A 20357-nucleotide genomic window follows, 5' to 3' on the forward strand; every position below is an offset into this window, starting at 1 on the left:
TCCTATGAACACTGCTTGCATTGATGCCAGTCCAACACCATGAACAAGAATATTACATGGTGAATAAGCTGTGTAATAATGGCTTAGCACACTGATCTAAAGGCTTTATTTGGCCTCTTACATCATTTGATGAAGACTGATGAAAAGTGACATGTAAGATAATTGTGACAAAGTATCTATTTAAAATAACTTCTTTGTCAAGGACTTTGAGTTATTATCTATATGGGTTTTTATATATGTATTTACTGTAGTAATCAGTGTGAAATGTTGCATATTATCAGAAAAATAGTTTGCAAATCAAAATCAGAATTGTATTGCTGATGCTAACATAGTGATACCATTTACCAAAAAAAAATCCAAGACAATCAAAATTTCCAAGTAGCACTTACACAGAGCAAAAGTCAATGGCTCATTGATCTCAGAAGGATTACAGGACAGACTTCTGTAGCAAGAATTTTGACACTGCAAAGGACAAAGTACAATTATCTTTGCCATCGATAAAAATTTACAGTTGTGTTGAACAATGGCATTTCATAGACATTGTAAAATACTTCCTAATGCCCAAATGTGTTTATGATTCCTTAATATGTAGCTCCCCTTTTTTGCCTGTGTCCATATTGACATGTACTGTTACAATTATTATTACAGAAGAAGATATTGTTTTCTTTTGGATAGATCTGTATAAAAAAATCACACTGGTGTTCATCTCATTGTATTTCCATCCCTCCAGTGAACCTTATTGAACAGTAATGAAAGTAGCAACTGTTACCTTGAGTTCTTTAATGTATGAATTATGATCACAAAATCACAGAATGGCTTGAAGTGGAAGGGACCCTAAACACTATCCTGTTCCAAATCCTTGCCACAGACACCCACTACATCAGGCTTCCCAGGTCCCTGTCCAGCCTTGAGTACATCCAGGGATGTGGCACTTGAATCTTTGAGCAACCTGTGCCAGTGCATTAACGCAATTAGCAACTCTACTTATCTTTAGGAACATAAAATAGTTGATTGTACCCTCAAATATGTTGAGCATTGTATTATGGCAGATAACCTGTCTAGAAATACTGTCCACCATTGTTTTCCAATAGAAGATCAGAAAACAGATATATAGATACATTCCTGCTATAAATGTTGAGGAGCGTGAGTAAGAATGTTACCTAATGTATTTGTACTGTGTTTGCATGCTCATGCATAATTGTCTGAATTTGCTTTATGGTTTTGCTCCCTATTCCTTTGCACACTCTCTCTCTCTCTCTTTCTCTCTCTTTGCATTTATTACTAACTTCAAGCCCTGTCTCTTGCTCACGGACTGTAGCGCTTAAAGGCTGAGCTGAATGATATGCATCCAAAGGTGGACTCAGTGCGTGACCAAGCAGTAGACTTGATGACAAACCATGGTGATCACTGCAGGAAAGTAATAGAGCCTAAACTATCAGAGCTCAACCATCGATTTGCTGCCATATCACAAAGAATTAAGAGTGGAAAGGTAGGAAGACTTGCTTCCATATGGAGATGCATACAGAATGGTATCTGTATAATGTGCACAGTGAAAACTTATCAGTGAACTATAGCGTCTTCAAAAGCTAAGATTTTAAAGGAAAATATGTTAAAATCCTAAATTTATTTATTTATTTATTTTTTAAGTGTCAATGTTTGAGAGGGGTTTGGCATTAAGGGACTTCTTTCACTACTGCATAAATAGTGATATTCACTAAGTTTATATAAACATACACCTGTTATCTCACTAACACAAAAAATGAATGTCATTTAGGAAATAATAAGATTCTTAATCTTCTCAAATGACTGTCCATAACTATTTTTGTGTGTGTGTATTTGTTTGGAGGGGCTAATTTTTATTAAATACCTTTTCCTATGAGGCCAAGACTCGTCAAGGTTTGATATGCATGTATTTGTATATGTATATTTCAACAGTACTTCAAATAATTATCTCTTCAATTAGTTTGAGTACTGAATTGAGTTCAGTTTGAATTAGGGCATTTTTAGACAAGTTTTGCCAAGTTCACTTCTGACGTGGAATAGAGAGGATATAAATCATTTCTTTTCTCCATTGTTTTCACTACCTTTATTGTGAAGAGTAGTTTTGTAGATTAAAGCAGGCAGCCACGTAGGGTGCATAGCAGGACTGTATGGATCCTGATCCTATGTATTTGTGGTAGCTAGTGTAATAGCACGGGAAATCAATGCACAGAGGATCAGTGGCAGAGAAGGAAATAAGCCTTATAAATGCATAAGTAAGGTTGCATGGTTTCCATCTACTGTTCTGGGCTTTCACAGGGCTCAGTGCCCTCTGTAATCAGCACATTGTTTGTACATATTTGAGTTGATTTAGTTTTCTTTTGTGGAACAGAACATATCCTATTAGGAGAAAAAAAAAAAAAAAAAAAGCTTAATGATAGAAACTGTGAAGCAGTGTGAAATAATTGTGTCAATATTTGCTTGAAAACAAGAGAGGAAGTTAAAAGGGCTTCCAGGAAAGCTGAGGAGAAAGTCAGGATATGATTTGGGTTTTCTTTTCTTCAGTATATTACTTAATTGCACACTTATAAACTGCAGTGATGAACAGTGGCATGTAATTGTCATTGTTGAATTAAAAATGAATCATATTAATCTTAAATGCAAGAATTGTGCAAAGAAGGATATGTGTGAATACTTTAGAAAACTGTTTTGTATGGCCTCTCACTTTGAGAAGTATGTGTTAATTTCACCTTTTTTTTTTTTTTCTTCAGGATATATTAGTCTTTCTTGAAAAACAAGTACTCTCTCATAGCCTGTATACAGGCAAAAAACTGCTGGATTGTTTAAAACTGATGCTCTATTTGGCTGAGAAATTAAAAGACTACTTGTTTTGTAATACAAGCAAGTTCCAGCAATTGTCTGACTGCATCATTTCATCTTTGCTAGCTAAGATGAACTTTAACTGGGTGATTTCCAAATCATTTTGCTCTTCAGGGGTGCGAGTACCTTCTTTAACTGAGTGCAGAGTCATTGACATTATTTCTTTGACCAATGTAACATTTCTTACTGCACAACGATAAACAAGACACGTTTTTTTCCAAAGCAGCTTCTTTTCTAGCTAGTTTTAACATAAATTTTGAGGAATATTGATACTGTGCTATTGTAGAGGCTAGCAGCATCTAAGCGCTCGCACAGCAACTCACTGAGAACTCATCCCCTCAGTGAGATAGAGGATAAGAATAGGAAAAGTGAAACTGAGAAAACTTGCAGGTTGATATACAAACAATCTCATAAGTAAGGGGAAAAAAGCAAGTGACACAAAGTCTCATTACATTCCCTAAGCACACTGGTGCTCAGCCTATTTCTCATCAATGGATACTTTGGAAGTTCTTCTTCCTCTCTCTTACGTTTGGTTGGTTGGTTGGTTGGTTTGGTTTTGCTTCTTTGTTTTTCTGTTTGTTTCTCACTTTGATTTTCTGGAACTAGTCATTACATGATATGGTATCCCTTCAGCCAATTCAAGTCATCTGTCCCCTCCCAACTTTCCCAACCCCCAGCCATTGTGGTGGGGTACCTTTTTCCTGTGACCTAGAGTGATTGTGTTAGGGATCTTGTTTTGTTTTGTTTTGTTTTGTTTTGTTTTGTTTTTTCCTGGCAGCCGTCAGTAGTGTTTCAGCAGTTGCAGTGTGCTTCTACTCATTACAGAAGGACAAACTGTAGACAGAGGATATGTAGTACAAACGATTCTGTTGTGTAACATTTCCATTCTGGATACTGCAATATGGAGCTCCTTCTGAGTTTTGCCATACTCTTCCACAATGTTGTAAGATGAAATGTTGTGATGATGCATCCTTTGATGAAGTGATCTAAATGATCAGAGTATAGATTACTTAGTATTTTGCTATTATTTCTGCCTTAGTTGAAGTAGTTGCTAGGTAAGAAGCTGAGCTTCTTGATGAAAATTTGTGAGCACAGTATGTTTCCTTATGAATATCAACCATTGTTATATTTCCATTAGTGTGTACAAGCGTACAAAGTCTTTGTCATGAAAATGATCAACCAGATACAATTATAATATTTTTACTCTAAATCTCCCAGTTTATCTGTGGAACAACTGATAAAGTTTTACACATCTTCTGAGTGTTAATTGATGTCTAGCCTCTTTTGTTTGACTGAATAGCTTTGATTATTAACATCTTGATTACAAACATATGCTTTATAATAAAGACCAATGTGTTGTAGAGACACATACAAGGGAAGTGACAAAAATATAATGTACTTATGCCTTTAGTAGGTAGACAGAAGTACATCCAGGAGATTCTAGGTCATTAAGAGAAGAACAGGTTAGAGATCACTTTGTGAGACTGAATGGGTGCAAGTCTATGGGGTTTGATGACATACATTCCAGGGTCCTGAAGGAACTGGCTGATATGACTGCCAAGTCACTCACCATCATATTTGAAAAGTCATGGCTGTCAGGTGAAGTCCTGGTCACTGGAAAAAGGAAAACATGACTTCCATTTTTAAGAAAGGAAGAGAGGAAAACCTGGGAAACTACAGGCCAGTGAGCCTCACCTCTTTGCCTAGGAAGTTCATGGAGCAGATCCTCCTGGAGGTTGAATTACAGCATGTGCAAGACAAGAAGGTGATCAGAGACAGCCAGTATGGCTTCGCCAAGGGCTGATCGTGCCTGACCAATCTGTTGGCGTTCTATGATGGAGTGACAACATCTGTGGACAAAAGAAGGACAACTGATGATGTCTGCCTGGATGTGGTCCTGCACCCTGTCCTTATCTCTAAATTGGAGAGATTAGCAGGCTGGTCTGTTGGATAAGAAAGAATTGGTTGGACGGTCACAGGGGTTATGACTAACAAATCTATGCCCAGGTGAAGGCTAGTCACAAGCAGTGTCTCCCAGGGGTAACTCTTGGGACTGGTGCACTTCAACATACTAATCAGTAACATAGACAAGGAGATCGAGTGTACTCTCAGCAAATTTACTCATGACACTAATCTGAGTGGTGTAGTCAATATGACAGAAAGAAGGGATGCCATCCAGAGTGACTTGGACAAGAATGAAAACTGGGCCCACATGAACTGAATGAAGTTTAACACAGCCAAGTGCAGAGTGTTACACTTGGATCAGTGCAATCCCAGATACGTCTACAGACTCATCAAGAGCAGCCCTGTGGAGAAGGATGTAGGGTCCTGGTGGACAAAAAGCTGGACATGATCTAGCAGTGTACTGTTGTAGCCCAGATGGCCAACAGTTTCGGGGCTGCATCAAAAGAGGGGGGACGGCAGGGAAAGATAGTCACTCTCTGCTTTGCCTTTTTTAGACCTCACATGGAGTGCTTTCTTAAAGAAGGTTTTGTTTACTTCGTTTTTTACTATGTTGCATAGTATCATTAAGTGGATATCTTATGTGAAGTTTAACTGTTTTGTTTTGTTTTGTTTTGTTTTAAGATGGATACTATGTAATCAATCTGGGATTTTTGCTGTTCTTTTTGACAGAACAGTGATTTCAAAACACTGAGATAAATTATCCTGAAATTGTTCTCAATTGGTAGTAGAAGGTAGTTATTCATCTAAATGGATTGCTTGTTGCTATACTGTTTCTGAGGATTGTTTAAACTTAATTTTTTAGACACTTTATCTGAGCCTATTCTTGCACACAAATGTGAAAATATCATTTTTTTTCTTTAAATCTTACTTTGCCACAGAATTCTTATATTTCTTACATGAGAACTCTAGAGTATTCTTAAGTACCAATGTTTATTTGTGTATGTGGGTAGTTGGAGTTGCATGGTGATAGTTTTTTCATCTTATGGAAAATCTACTAATGTTTTAGTAATAGGAAGTGGAACAGATGTCTGTTCTTGTTTATGCTTCTAATAAGACTATTAAATATGTAATTTAAATAAATTATATCTGTATTTTTCCCATTCTAGCCCTTCATTCCTTTGAAGGAATTGGAGCAATTTGACTTCGATATACAAAAATTGCTTGAACCACTGGAGGTTGAAATTCAGCAGGGGGTGAATCTGAAAGAGGAGGACTTCAATAAAGATATGGTAATTTGGTTGAAATGGAAGTTTGAGTGAAGTAGATAGAAAGATGAAAAAGTCCTGAGTGAAAATGAGAAACTACCTTATTTGTCTTAAGATCTTTAGATATGACTTGGACAGAATTTTACTATGCTAATATATTATAAATTCAAAGGTTCCAAATTAGCATTAGTTCAGAAGTCATGTAAAAGAAGACATTCACTAACGACAAATAACACAGAGATTAGTTATTAACATATATGGTCATACCTTATATTGTGAATAATACGTGTGACTGTGATAAGTTTTATTATTTATATTTCCTATTTGTTAAGAGTAAAACAATGTAAGTGTATTAAAACAAAAACAAAACGTCACAAACAAAATACTGCTGTGAATTCTTTAAAACAATTTTCAGAGGAATGACATGTCTTAGATAGCCAATCATCTTTAGGATCCTCACTTTGTGAATCCTCAGCAAGATCAGATATATATTTCTTTATAGGCAATATAAGTAAAAAGTATTGTATTTCCTTTCAAGGTATTATTCAAAGATAGATCTTTCAGATCAATGCTAAAATGAAATATTTTTTTAATTTCTTTTTTTTTAATGCAGGAAAAACATAAGCAATTTGAGGCGGTATTTACTCAAGGGGTAAATAATAAGTGAATTAAGTTTTATTGGGTAATGTTCCAATGCTTGAGCATATTTTTTCTGTTTATATACATAGAGTGTTTAGTGTTGTTTCAAAAATGGTCTTGAAATCTGTAGGAAGAGATTCACCTTCTGTATCGAGTGCATAGTGGTACCATTTTCAATGCTAGAATAGCTGTTTTATATTGTGATGATACTATTATGTGAAATACTTAGGAATCACATTGTCCTAGCATACTGACAATATCAGTGACTACTGAAACTTTCTTAGAGTATTTCAGATACACCTTTCTGTTTTAAAGTTAGAAATGTTTTATCTTTTTGCCTTTAATGTTTACATCCTTTTATCCTGGATGTTCTGTAAAGTCTAGTATCAAACATCTGTAGCTTTTCATTTGCTGTTTTATTCGTACCTTTCAAGTGATATAAAAAGTAAGTGAAAGCTATTGTGTCTTCAGAACCGAACTGCAAGTAGCTTTTAGATCTGTAGCATAGGAGGTATTAGTTTATATGTCGAAAACTCTTAGTACTTAAGTGGTAGTTAAATTAAATGCCCATTTTACCTGTTATTATTTCAAATCAGAGTGAAGATGATGAGAGCACAGTGAAAGAATTGCTGCAAAGGGGTGACACGCTTCGGAAAAGAATCACAGATGAGAGACAACGGGAGGAAATAAAGATAAAACAGCAGCTGTTGCAGACTAAACATAATGCTCTCAAGGTATAGGAGCAAACATTATGAGCACATACAAATAAAACAGATTTTTCTTCATTTCAGGGCAATGTTCTGTAAAGTTAAACGAATTCTCATTACTATTTAGAGATGAATCATTTGAAACTATTCAGCTATAAGCATGTATTTGCTTCTACACTTTTCTTGAAGCTTTGGAAAAGGCATATTAATTATGCAGTGTAATGGACACTGTTTTGTCACAGTTTTGTTACAACCAGGTGATTGCCAATTGGACAGTAAACACTTATTTGATTATATTACCTTTTTAAAATATGTTTTGCACTTTTTATGTTTCTCCAACAGAATTCCAGACCTTAGTTACAATACAGCCTCACAAATTTAGATTCTGGGTGGTAGAACACTTTTGTTGTAATTAATAATCTGGTTTATACTTCATTAAAAAAAATAGCATGCTGATCTCTTTCAACATGAAAAGTGACACTTCCCTCTTTAAAATACTGGCGGGGTAGACTATAATCTATATCAGTATATCTGTATCAGTAGACTTAGCAGCTAAGAAGCTGAAAATCAAAGTCATACGTCTAAATTCTGTGCTGAGAGATTTATTTGAGGATGACAACTTTCTGGAGAAAAATAAAATATGGAAAGGAAGAATTTTGTAGTTGAAAGATCACCTTTGGTCACCTAAGAGGCATAGTCTCTGGCAGTTGTAGCTGAAATGTTTATCCTTCATCAGGAGGAATTTTTCTTGAAAATTTTTGTTTAGTTCTTCTTGACACTAGGAACACATTTTTACATGTGTTTACGCATGTTTACATTTAATTATTACTTATTTGTGAGCATCATCTTTTGTTTCCTATGGATTTCATTCTAATTTTTACAATTTAACTGTGTGAATGCAGTAAAATAATAGATGGAATGTTGTCATTTTGTTCACATTACACAGTAACTTGAAATCTGCTAGGTTTGTCTTGGATTTTTTTCAAGTTAAACAGAACTAATTCAAATTTTTTGTGGAGGAGAGGACTCTTCAGAGCTATACTGTTGGCCAGATTTTTATTGGTTGTTTTCCTTTTGAGTTATTCAGTTCAGCATTCAACTTTGTCAAATAAAATTTTCAAGAAAGGTTGAAGCACATTTGTTTATGTTTTTTTTTTTCTTTTTTTTTTTTAATAAATTATCTAAGTTTTTTCTAAAATTGCTTCTTAGTAAGATGCTATTGTAGTGAAAGTATTTTCTGAACTCTTCATGAATGAAGCTAAGGACATAAGGTATATTTAATAATACTGTCAAGGAAGTTGTGTTTTTTAATGTCCTGTTCAATAGAAGTTTTAATACTTTTATAAATCTGAGTCATAAACACATTTGGTATGCAATGGTCTATAATACATTTTTGCATTGAAATTATTTTCTTTTGAATAGCTACAGAATTCTCACATAGGCTAGAATTTCACAATTGATTACAAAACACAGGAAGCCCACTTGTACCTAGCTAGTAAGTGGGCTGTGTTTCCTTCCATCCAGTAAGTATTCTGAGGAAAATTGTTTTATATGTAAAAATATTGATATTTATGTAGGACTTCTCTGAATATTGCTGACTGCTCACTGATTTATTCATGTACCCTCAGCTTAAACATTTACCTGTCAAACTGATGAAAATACTCTGTGTTCAGATACTTCCACATTTGATTTAAATATCATCATTTAATTAAAAATAGTGGACCTGTGTACTTTTCCTTTTTTTCCTTCAGTGTACACAAATGCCAATTCATATTTTACAAGTCTTTCATCCATATTCTAATAATATCTGCACTGTGAACAGGACTTGAGGTCTCAAAGAAGAAAAAAGGCTTTAGAGATTTCTCATCAATGGTATCAGTACAAGAGACAGGCTGATGACCTAATGACATGGCTGGATGACATTGAGAAAAAGTTAGCCAGTCTACCAGACCACAAAGATGAACAGAAGCTAAAGGTAATGTTTTTTTTGGGGTGGCAATGATAGATCATTTTGAGATATAAATTTATTAATTTAAAAAACGGAAATAAAATGAATATTTTAATAGATGTAAAATATTATTATTTCTATAGATTATTTCTGATTTATAATAAAACAAATGCTAACAATCTGTATTCAAATTGGTATTTCTTTGTTGTACTATCTCTTGTATTCTTTTGTTACAATAATTGTTACATAAATCATTTGAAAAACATTAAATAAATTTTTTTGTCAATATGGAGTGTGCAATGTATTAAGAAGCATCAAATGTTTTTTAGTAAAAATTGTAATTGATTTTATGTATCTTTGTTCCAGATGAACTAATGACTTACCGATATATGGATGACCTCTATCTCATGTTAGCACATTCATTTTCATCTGAACATTCATATGTCATTGTCAAAATCTGTAGATTTATTTACATATTGTCAAAGGTTTTCCTAGTTTTTTTTTGCCTCGTCTTTCTTTGCTTCATTCTCTGTTGAGTTTCCTGCAGAGTAAAACAGGAATTAAACACTGCATTGAAGATTCAGATAATATATTTGTAAACTGTCCAAACTATCTGTCATGAATATGCTGACCCTTATGGATTAAAAAAATAATAATACTCTTCAACTGCCCATTACAGTGTACTAGCAAGAATCAAAATGTAAAACCTGTTGGCCTTTGCTAATTCTCAGATTGTACTAGATTCTAATATATCTACAGCCAGTCTCCAAAAAGATTTCTTAATCTCAGGTTTTTTTTTGTTGTGTTTACCTCTAAGATTAGAAATAGCTGAACATTTTAACTGTAACAATAAAATTGAAATGGAAGTTCTGACAGAAGTATTTTGCTAATTCTAAGTTGATTGATCTAGTTAGCTAACTGTCCTGGGCCCTGTATTGGTTTTGCTCACTAGGAGATTGGTGGAGAGTTGGAGAAGAAGAAGGAAGATCTGAATGCGGTGAACAGGCAGGCTGAACGCCTGTCTAAGGATGGGGCTGCAAAAGCAGTGGAGCCAACCCTGGTACAGCTCAGCAAGCGCTGGCGAGATTTTGAGAGCAAATTTGCTCAGTTTCGAAGACTCAACTATGCACAAATTGTGAGTTGTTATTGGCAAACCCATATGTTTGCAACTGCTACTGCTAATAGAATCCTACTAACACTGAGAGCATCAGGGTCAGTGTCAACTCTTCAGATATTAATGAGAAAAACCCTATTGTTTGCAAGTGGGAAAGTCGTTGTGTTCTAATACAGTAGTTCTCTGTTTTGGTCTTAAAATTGCCCTTCACTTAAATCAGCCAATTAACGAAAACTCAGCAATGAAAAGCTCATGTTTATTTCTGTTGCTTCATTATTTTTCCGTAACATTCTCCAGTTTAAAAATGTCAGTTTGCCATGCATGCATTTTTGTTCAGTAAATGTGTATATCCAAAAAAGTGTTATTTTCAAACTACCCATTCCATGCCAATTTCAGTTGTTTTTATTTGTCCATAATACATCTTTATACCTACTTTAGAAAGAGATTAATTTTTTTCTCCTTGCACTTTTATACATAGCCTCTTCTTCAAATACTTGAAATCTCAAAGGAGTTTTTTGCAAGAAACTGTACTTTTAAATAGAATAAGAGATGAAAATAATTTTCTAAGCTAACTTAATGTTTTCTTATTTTGAAGGGTTTAATATAAAATACTATTATATTCTTACTGGTTTATAGATGCTGCAGTAACTGGATAAATAAAACAGAAGTCAACTGTCACTATTCCAGGTTTATGATCAAAATATATTGCACAAGTTAGCCATATGGATGGTTGTGAAATAACTACTTTTGCACTCATATGGCAGTTTTTGGTTGTCATTCTTCTTACTGTGTTTATTGGCTTTTGAACTTTAGATTTTATGGGATTAAAGAGAAGATTGACACCTGTTAACCTGAGTTAATGTAATTAACCTGTTTTTATTTTGAACTCTCTGACTATTAAGTTACGTAATATATATATATATAAAAACAATAATTGGGATAGCTATGCTGTTAATGGAAACAATCAGACAATCATTAATTTTGGTTTGTATGTTATTAAATCTTGTTTCATCTGATTACTCTTTTCGGGTTACTATGGTTTACATTAAACTTGATGGACAGAATCACTTGCAAACCATTTATTTATATTGGCATGGAGCTAGAACAGGCTTCACTTTGTCTTGTAAATAAGGTTTTTTAATAATGAATATATTTGTTCTTTTGATATGAAAGAAACAAGAATCTGCCATTCATATTAAACATACTCACCCAACACCTACAATGATAGAGGGCAAGTATATCCGTTATAAAATTTTACCAGCAAATCATATTTTTCTTTAAATTATGTAAAGTAGACAAATTGCTATATGGGTTTTTGAATTGGTCGGTTAAATATAGCCACTGACTTTTTAGATGTGCAACCATTACATGTGCTCTTATTGTTAAATTATTTATATGGTATATTTATATTTTTGTAATGGTTAAAAGTTTTAAGTATTCTTCAATGTCTTAAAAAAATTTAGTTAATGAAATATACGTGTGTGCAGGTCAATTACATTGTACTTTTCATTTCATATGAAAAATACCATTCTCTATTAACAATGACCACTGTGGTATTAATGTGAAATGTGTTAGACATTTTACAGAAGCTACTGAAACTGATGAGAAGTGTTGTATTTTCACGGTCACATCAGAATGAGGAGGAATACAAGGCGCCTCGTTACTATTTTAGTTAGTCTTTTAGTTTTTCCAAATCATTGGAACAAAGTTAATTTCCCAACTTCCTTTTTTTGCTGCTGTTGTTGTTCTTTCTTTTAATACAGCATAAGTTCCTACCTCACAGGGATGTTGTGAGGGGTTAGTTAGTTGTTCAAGACTTGAGCATACAGAAGAAAAAAGAAAACTTGAACTATTCACTTGAACACATGCATATACCAGCAAAAAAAAAATGTTTTCTGTTACCCACCAACTGAATAAAAACATACAATAAAACTACAAAATTGAATTTATTTTTGAAGCAAAAGAAGTAAAAATTTCTGCATTTTTCATTTGCAATTAATGATGTATACAATTACAGACATATAAGAGTTGAAAGTTATTGTTAAAAGGCAATGAGGTTTTAACTGTACTGTATATCTTGCAATTCATTATGATTAATTGAATAAACATAGCAAGATGCTGCTGTGGCTTGATGACAGAATTGCATTTCTTACTTTATTAGAGCTAATATAATTCTGATATCAAAGTATGAAATCAGAGCGATTATGTTCCCCCTTATTTACTTTTCCCCAATTTGGGGGTTTGAGGGGGGAGGGAGGGGTGGAGGGGAAGATCTGCGAGAAGGATGCATAAACATAAGAATTGAGTATCTCTGTCATGGTAGATTTTCATAAAGTTGTGATTCTCTCACAGATGCGTAGCAGATAGTGTCCACCAACAATCTGAAAAATAAGTGTGTGTCACCAGTTCTGTTAATAAGTATGGTGTAGCTGAAAGCATAGGCTTAAAAAGGTGAAGCATAATTATTTTCCACTACACAAAAAGCTTTTTTTTTTTGTTGCTGTTGTTGTTGTTGTTACCTCAAACACTACCTGTTCTTTATGCCAACTTGAGACATACTTTAATTTATTATAACTTAATTCAGTCATGGACATTGGAAATTACAAGAGTTCATATTATCTTAAGATTATTTTTGGGATAGGAGAAATACTTTTTCCTTCAATTCAGTAACAGCTGTCAAAATTATATACCTGCTTGTATATGTACTGGCAAAGAAAGTAGACTTGCATAAATGATATCAGTAATTTTATTGGTAACACAATTAAAATTCCATTGGAACTAATGGTCATTTTACTTCTGACATATTTTGGCCTGGATTTTTTTTCCATACTGGGAAAAATAAGTTGATCAAAAGGTGAAAATCAAGAGAAAGTCCTTTTCATACCACATAAACCTTGTGGTGAACAAGAATGAATAAGGGAAATAACTGTGTAAAATATGCATTTTTTTCTACGAGGTAAGTGGTTAGAGTAGTTCAAAGCAATTAACGGTGACTTAAGTCGAATACCAGTACTTTTAGTACTTTTAGTACTTCCTATGAAAAAAAGGACCATAAGCCTCATTTTCAAAATAAATTACCTTATTCTGTTAAAGATTCTATGAAGCATTCAGAAGTTCAAACTAATTGTCTCTTAACTGGGTACTTGTTCCAGGTGAGGGAGTATGTGATCAGCTTCTGGAACCTGATTAAGGACTGATCAAATTTATTTTACATCTGAAATTCAAGAGTTGGTTTAAATTCACTCTTCTAAAGACATCTTCCAATTTTCAGTTAGTATTTCCCTATTGAGCTCCATTAGTTCTCTTTAATGAAATCTAAACTTGTTTTTATAGATAAAATATGTTTACCTACAAAAATATTTTCTAAAATGTAAAATCAAACAGTAGCGGAAATAAAATGTGTCACAGCTAGATAAACACAAGTCTTGTGTCCTAACTATATACCTGCATCCATATAATGTTAATACTTTGATACTCCTTTGCTATCATTGTTTTAGATCATTATTTTCCATGGTTGTCAGAACCAGAGGCACTGGAATAAAATGAGTATTTCTCCTTATATTTTATTTATATATATATATATCTTTTTTTTTTTTCAGTAAATGAATTAATAGTGGTTGAGACAAGCTAATTCATCTTTATTGTCATGAGGAGTAGGGGAGAGGATGAAATGATGAAAGAAGAGGCATTAGAAAAGCAAAACAGGAAAATACTTAGTGGGCGAGAACTGTAGGAATGGATTGGAATACAGAATCTGTTTAACCTCTGTGTTTTGGGTCTTTCAAGGACAGGACAGAAGTGATTCAGTGATACCATTTAACTTCTGTATTAACAGAGGCAGCTGTTGAACTGAGGCAGCTTTACACAGTACAGCCAAACACAGACCTCTTTTGGCTGTGACTGTAGAGGAGTGAGAATGAATGAGAATCTTTAGGAAGAAAATCACAACTGAGTGTATACATCAGCTTTTTAGCATCCATCAGGAAAATCAGGAAATTTGTTAACATTACTATTAGAAAATTCATTCAAAATCATTTAATTTTATTTCAGATACTTGTAGTTTCACGTCTCTTTTAGGATTCTGGCAAGAAAGCTGAAGGAAATACACTGAATATAGGCATTGGATGTAGCTGAAGAGGAGCTGGTATTACAGATGCATTTTAAAATGCACTTTGCATTCTCTGTTTCTAAAAGATAGAGTGATGTGATAATTTAAGAGAAGGTCATTGATAGCCTTCTTCTGTATGATGTGAAACCATCTTATACAGTACTTTAAGTTCTTCTAAAGTGTGTTTTTCTTGTCTTTTATTTGCTTATTCATTCTGTTCAATATTGTCATGGCAAATCCGTAATATTTTATTAGAGCAAATTTTAAAACAAACTTCCTTTCAGATGACCGAACTTCACAGAAAAACTTTTTTCTCTACCTTTTTTTCATTATCTCTTATGGTCTTTAATGAAGCAATCTGAATTACATTCCCTAGTTTGAAAGTGAAGTTCAACACCTTTAACTCATTGCATGGGAATGAATAGCCTTGCTGCGAATAGGACTGTCTTAGGATGTTGTCTTAAATTATATGAAGTGGTTACTGTGATATAGTCTAAAACATGGCACAGGCTTTACTTATTGTCCTCAGTGTGGTAAGGGTGGTAACAAGACTAGCATCCTTTGGTTAAGGAAACCTGTGACAACCAATTTGTCTCTCCATTCAGTTTTCTTTGCCAAAACTGCATTATCCTGGTATAGTATTTTCTTCCTAATAATTGCCTAGCTACTGGGGAAACAAACCAGCTAATTGCCATCTTAATTTCTCAGATATATCGTAATTTATTAACATAGTAAATTTATGTAACTAAATAGATAAATAAGTTTGCTATCAAAATTACTTGGTCATACTGTGAAGTTAAATAATGAGAGGAAAGACCTGCTGCAGAGTGATCTGGCCCTAACTAGCAGTACCTTTTGAAGATATGATAATCATCTCCTGTTAAATTAAGGAAACAGGAGTTAAGGATGACATTTTCATTTAATTTTTCTTGTTGTTGTTTCATAGATGCTTCTGAATATATTCACAAGGGTGCCCATAGAAATGAATTTTTATATGTACAGTTTGATTGCTGAATAGCTATGTAGGTATATTTATTTAGTGCTGGATTTACAGTAATTTCTTGCCTGCTATTTAAAAAAAAAATCTGTCTTAGGGCAACAGAATCAGCCTAAAAAACAAACCCTATCATTATCCTGCATGATCACATCTGTATAAATGTAGATTACCTCTGAAAGGTGACACTATTTAAGGCTTAAAACATTGCTCTTTGAAGTTGTTAGCATTGAACACTACAGAGGTACTTCAGTGTGATGGTTTTTTTTTTTAATTTTTTTATTTTTTTTATTTTCTAAATTACTTCAACAAACAGCTAACACATAGTTGGCTTAAATATCTTCAAAATTAATATTACAATTAAACAATTTCAAAACAAAGTAGTCAATTTAGATCTCAAGTGGATTGTATTTTAACGTGTCTGTGCTATATTTAACATTGGTTGTTTTCTTGGTGGTCGGTCAGTAGAGTAACAGATTAAATTCACAGCAGCCCTAAGGCTTCATGGTGTGTGACCAGGGTGCTTCTGCCATCTTAATAAATCATCCTCTAAGTGAGCTAATGTTGACCAAAGTCTTATCATGGGAGGGCTGCCATGCAACACAGCATACAGAGTACAGAATACAGAAACTTAGTCTGTCACTGTGTGCTTCTCTATAGCTTACACAGTTTTGAAATTGTTTTGAGTTAAAAGAATTTGAAATTCATTGCATTCTTTAGGGTAGTTACTGTTATGTTAGAGAGTTTGATTTTTTTTTTAATGCTGGTTTAGCAGGATGCACAGATGCTCACAATTGCATATCGTGGTTACAAGGATATATGACTGTGTAAAAAAATTTAATCTTCCAGAGCATAAATTAAATACTTCCTTAAGTATGTAATTTCCTTGATAATGTATGCACTTTTGCAGCTGTGAAAAATATTACTAGGCAAATGCAAGAAATGGCTAACAGCTCTATGGCCATATTTAGTCTATAGCTAAAGTATAAGAACTTTAAAATACATCTTGTTTGCTGGAGGGTGAGACACATAAATCGATTCAAAATGTGTCTTCAAGGTAATCCCATAAAACATTCTAAATATATGTCTTTAATATCTATTTTAAAGCCAGACAAAGATGTATATTATGCAGTGTCCAGATTTTTTTTTTTTTTTTTCATTCCAAAATGTAATATGAATACATAAGCATTCACTTTTTTACAGATTTCTATGAGTAAGATACTGACTGCTGTGGAAGTATGCATGAAAGGGGTAGGGATTATAAAATGCTTTTACCATGACATGTAATTTTGCTTGTCAGTTTTGAATTACTGCAATTACTGGATTGAAATAATCCACCTTTTATCAGAAGTAATTAATATACATGCATAATTTATTTATAGCGAGACATTTTCCAAATCCCAATAGTTCAAATTAATCTATTAGGGCATAGTAATATTAGATTTTGTCTCTCTTCATAAGTGGTCATGTTACGGATATGACATAAGATACACAGTGCTCCATTTTCTTGTATATTCTAAAAGAGCTGGTTTATGTCATACAGAATAAAATGTATTTATAGTCTCGTGTCCTAGTTCCATCACTTTTGAAATTAATTTACTTTGTGAATGGATACTAATGGAAGTTGTCAGGATTAAAAATCAAAACCAGGACCGCTACAGTTTTGTGTTTGTGCTGGTCCTGAGTCTCTTCTTTGTGTACATGACAGGAGGTCTTCAGTAAGAAGCAATGACTAAGTTTTCAAATAAGCCACATCTGAGTTCAGTCTGCAGCAGTACATCAGTCTCCTCAGCCTGAGGCGAGTCCAGATCATGACATAGTTATCTAAGCCAAAATAAAATAAAATCCCTGCTAAGCGGCTAGACAAGGAAAAGGGATTGCAAAAAACATTTTCTTCTTCGTCTAGGGTATTTTACATCTTGTAGGTTCTGAAGGCCTGAGGGGTGCGGAATCCTAAGGAATGTCTGTAGTATCAGAATGCCTTAATGTAGTTTTCAAGTTATGTATATGTATGTCTTAAAAAAGAAAAAAAAAAGAAAAAAAAAGAAAAAAAAAAGGAAATAAAAAAAAGGAAATTAAAAAAAAATCCCCCCCAAAGTTACAACTGTGAATACCACCAATATAATTTGAGTTACATGTTTGAGGTTAATCATTATAACTTCTATCTCTTATTTTCATTTCAATGTGAAAATAATGCATTCAAAGAAAAATAAAAAGAAGAAATGGGGGTAGAATAAAAATGTATCCAAGTCTTTGAGCCAAGCAACTACACATATTTATCCAGTCCACTATGTAAAGCATATCAGGCACTGGCATGACTACCAGACTTTTGGTGAGATGTCTCACAACTGAAGCCTAAAAGAGCAGGGAAAGGTGTTTTTCTTTAGGAGAAAACCTCGGCAGTTTATTCAAGACCCGAAGTCAGCACTAAGACAGTAAGTTTGCACTGGTCTATGTCTGTTAATTGATGGTTTTCAAAATTAAATCCTACAATTTTTTATTGCTATTCTATGTAAAATTTTCTTCTTTTTTCTTTTGTCCGTCCCCCTCCCCCCCAAGTTCATGCTATTGTGAAGAATAGTTGATTTTTAACAGTTTTCTTTTGATCTGTAACTCATGGAATGAAAACCATAAATGCAGCATTTCTTAGCCAGTATGCATGCCTGAGTGGTGAAGTGTTGTGAAGACCTAAAGCACACTCTGTCCAAGAATGAATTTCTATGCTAACAGAATATAGACCTCTTAACTGATTGAATGAGGAGGTAGCAAAATGATGCCTAGTTACTGTACAGACATTTCTGATATCAGTCTAAAAGTTTGGGTTTGGAGTTCCTGACTTTGGTTTTCTTTGAATTCTTCTATGCGGAAGAAGATTCCAAAGGAATTATTTTTGGTATGAACATAGTATTTTTCAAAAATGAAATTGTCACATTTCAATGTTGGAGTGTCAATAAAGAGTTGATTTGCCCTTATGTTGACATTCCTTCCTCTGAGTTCATTTCACTGAGGAATGTCATTCTGAAGTAAAGGAAGCATCCATTTAAAGTCTAAGTCACTAAGTCAGATACAGTCATCAAAATACATATTTTATGTTTTCCAGTGTGCAGCCCTTTCTGGACAACAAGCATGAACAGAAAAATCACATGAGAAAATAATTATTGCAATCTTACTTAAAAATGTGATTCTTAAAAAAAAGTTAGCACTAAGATGTTTTAATACATCTTAGTGCTAACATATGCTTTTTTAAGACCTTTCCTTTATGAAATTACATAAGCATTTTATACATTTTTACTCCTGCAGTGAGAACTAAAGTTTCCGTGTAATTGAAAGATAGGCATCTGCTTGTACTGATAGATGATAACTTGTTTGTGATTGAATAGGGGCATCAAATTTTATAGTAGCAGTTGCATATTCTTTGCATCATTTTGATCTACTTTTTAAATATATATACACAGGTAAGGTATGCTAGCAATAGAGAAGATACAGAATTTGTCTTTCTGAATGTATTCTGATAATTTCTCACAGTTGGCTTAGCAACAAATGTATAAAAAGTTATTTATATAAAAATGGAAAGTGGTATTATTGATTTCTGACAGCACTTGAGCAGGCTTTTGCATTTTTAATTCTGTGTCCAGTATATTGGTGCTAACTATGGTGTTAATTATAGCTTCATATTTTTGTATTTGTGCATCTATGTTTATTTCTTGAAGTTGAGGTTTTGCATTCTTTTTGCACTCTCATCATATCTTACAGCTAATTATAAAGAATACTTTCTCAAGCCTTAGTTCACCTCAGGAGAAAGCATGTGTTTAATTGTCTTTTCCTTCTCATCAGGATGCTACAAGAGTAGTGTCATGGTACAGTAGCTAGCTGCTGCACTCCTGCATATTCTGTTTGCATGAAATTATTAACTTAAAACAACAGCACGTTTAACTTGCTATTAGTTTGAGTGTCTACAGTGACAAGAAACCAAAAACAGAACAGTTGTCGAGTTGTCAACTGCAGTTGTAAATGCAAAATAGGTTTTGGGGCTATAGACTCTTGCAGTGATATTGAAATCATTCCATTTGTAGGAGGAAAAGAAATGAATATACTGAGATAGGTAAAATAGGTGGGGAGACAAAACAGACAGGCACAGAATTCTGCAAGGCTTATTAACTGTGACAGTACTAGATGATACTGTTGTAGAAGTTGGGAATAATAATTTCAGATACTTCTTTTGTGGGGAAATTTGTAGGCAAAACTGCATTACTCCTGTAGGTTTGATTTTATTTATTTGTTTTGTGTATTGGTCTTCTCTTTGAGGGGGAATTCGTGGAGGTATTTCTTATCTTTGTGCTATACCTTGTAGAACTTAACTCTTGATTACATGTATGTAAAGTCACATTTATGAATAGATTCTGTATCTTAATTAAAAATGTGCAATTACAGGGAAGAAAATTGATCTTATTCTACTGATAACAATGATAGCAATAAACACATATTCTACAGAAATACTGAAGTAAACAGCCCTTTATACCATCATTTTCTCCATCATTAATTTGTATTATATATTACATTATTTTAAATATATATATATATTTCAATATTTTCAAATACTTATCTAATGTATTTTTTGCCACTTTTTTCATTGTGCATTCAAAAAATCCTTCAAAAGTTACAAAGCTTCAGTATTCTTATTTAGTCATACTCTTAATTTTTGTAAAATCTTAAACAATTTTGCTTCTCATTAATCATTTTTCCATTAGTAATGGCACATATATTTAATGAATTGGTTTTATTTCTAAAAGCTGTGGGTCACAGCTGCCACCATTTCCT

General features: G+C 33.4%; 1 protein-coding gene across 12 annotated transcripts in view; it reads left to right on the plus strand.

The window, feature by feature from the left end:
• The window catches only part of DMD (dystrophin), a 979751-nt gene that overhangs the window by 378963 nt on the left and 580431 nt on the right, over positions 1-20357 (plus strand). For 11 of the 12 annotated variants that reach the window (XM_042811098.1, XM_042811099.1, XM_042811102.1 and 8 more), the window contains 4 exons: positions 5931-6053; positions 7265-7402; positions 9198-9350; positions 10276-10458. In XM_042811098.1, the coding sequence (XP_042667032.1) occupies positions 5931-6053; positions 7265-7402; positions 9198-9350; positions 10276-10458 (597 nt within the window). Of the gene's footprint in view, positions 1-1318; positions 1490-5930; positions 6054-7264; positions 7403-9197; positions 9351-10275; positions 10459-20357 lie in introns of all 12 variants that reach the window. The other variant, XM_042811110.1, reaches the window with a different exon arrangement.

The sequence above is a fragment of the Centrocercus urophasianus genome, unplaced genomic scaffold (genome assembly GCF_019232065.1).
Source record: "Centrocercus urophasianus isolate 14NV4802_14NV808 unplaced genomic scaffold, USGS_Curo_1.0 seq_12, whole genome shotgun sequence".
NCBI lineage: Eukaryota > Metazoa > Chordata > Aves > Galliformes > Phasianidae > Centrocercus > Centrocercus urophasianus.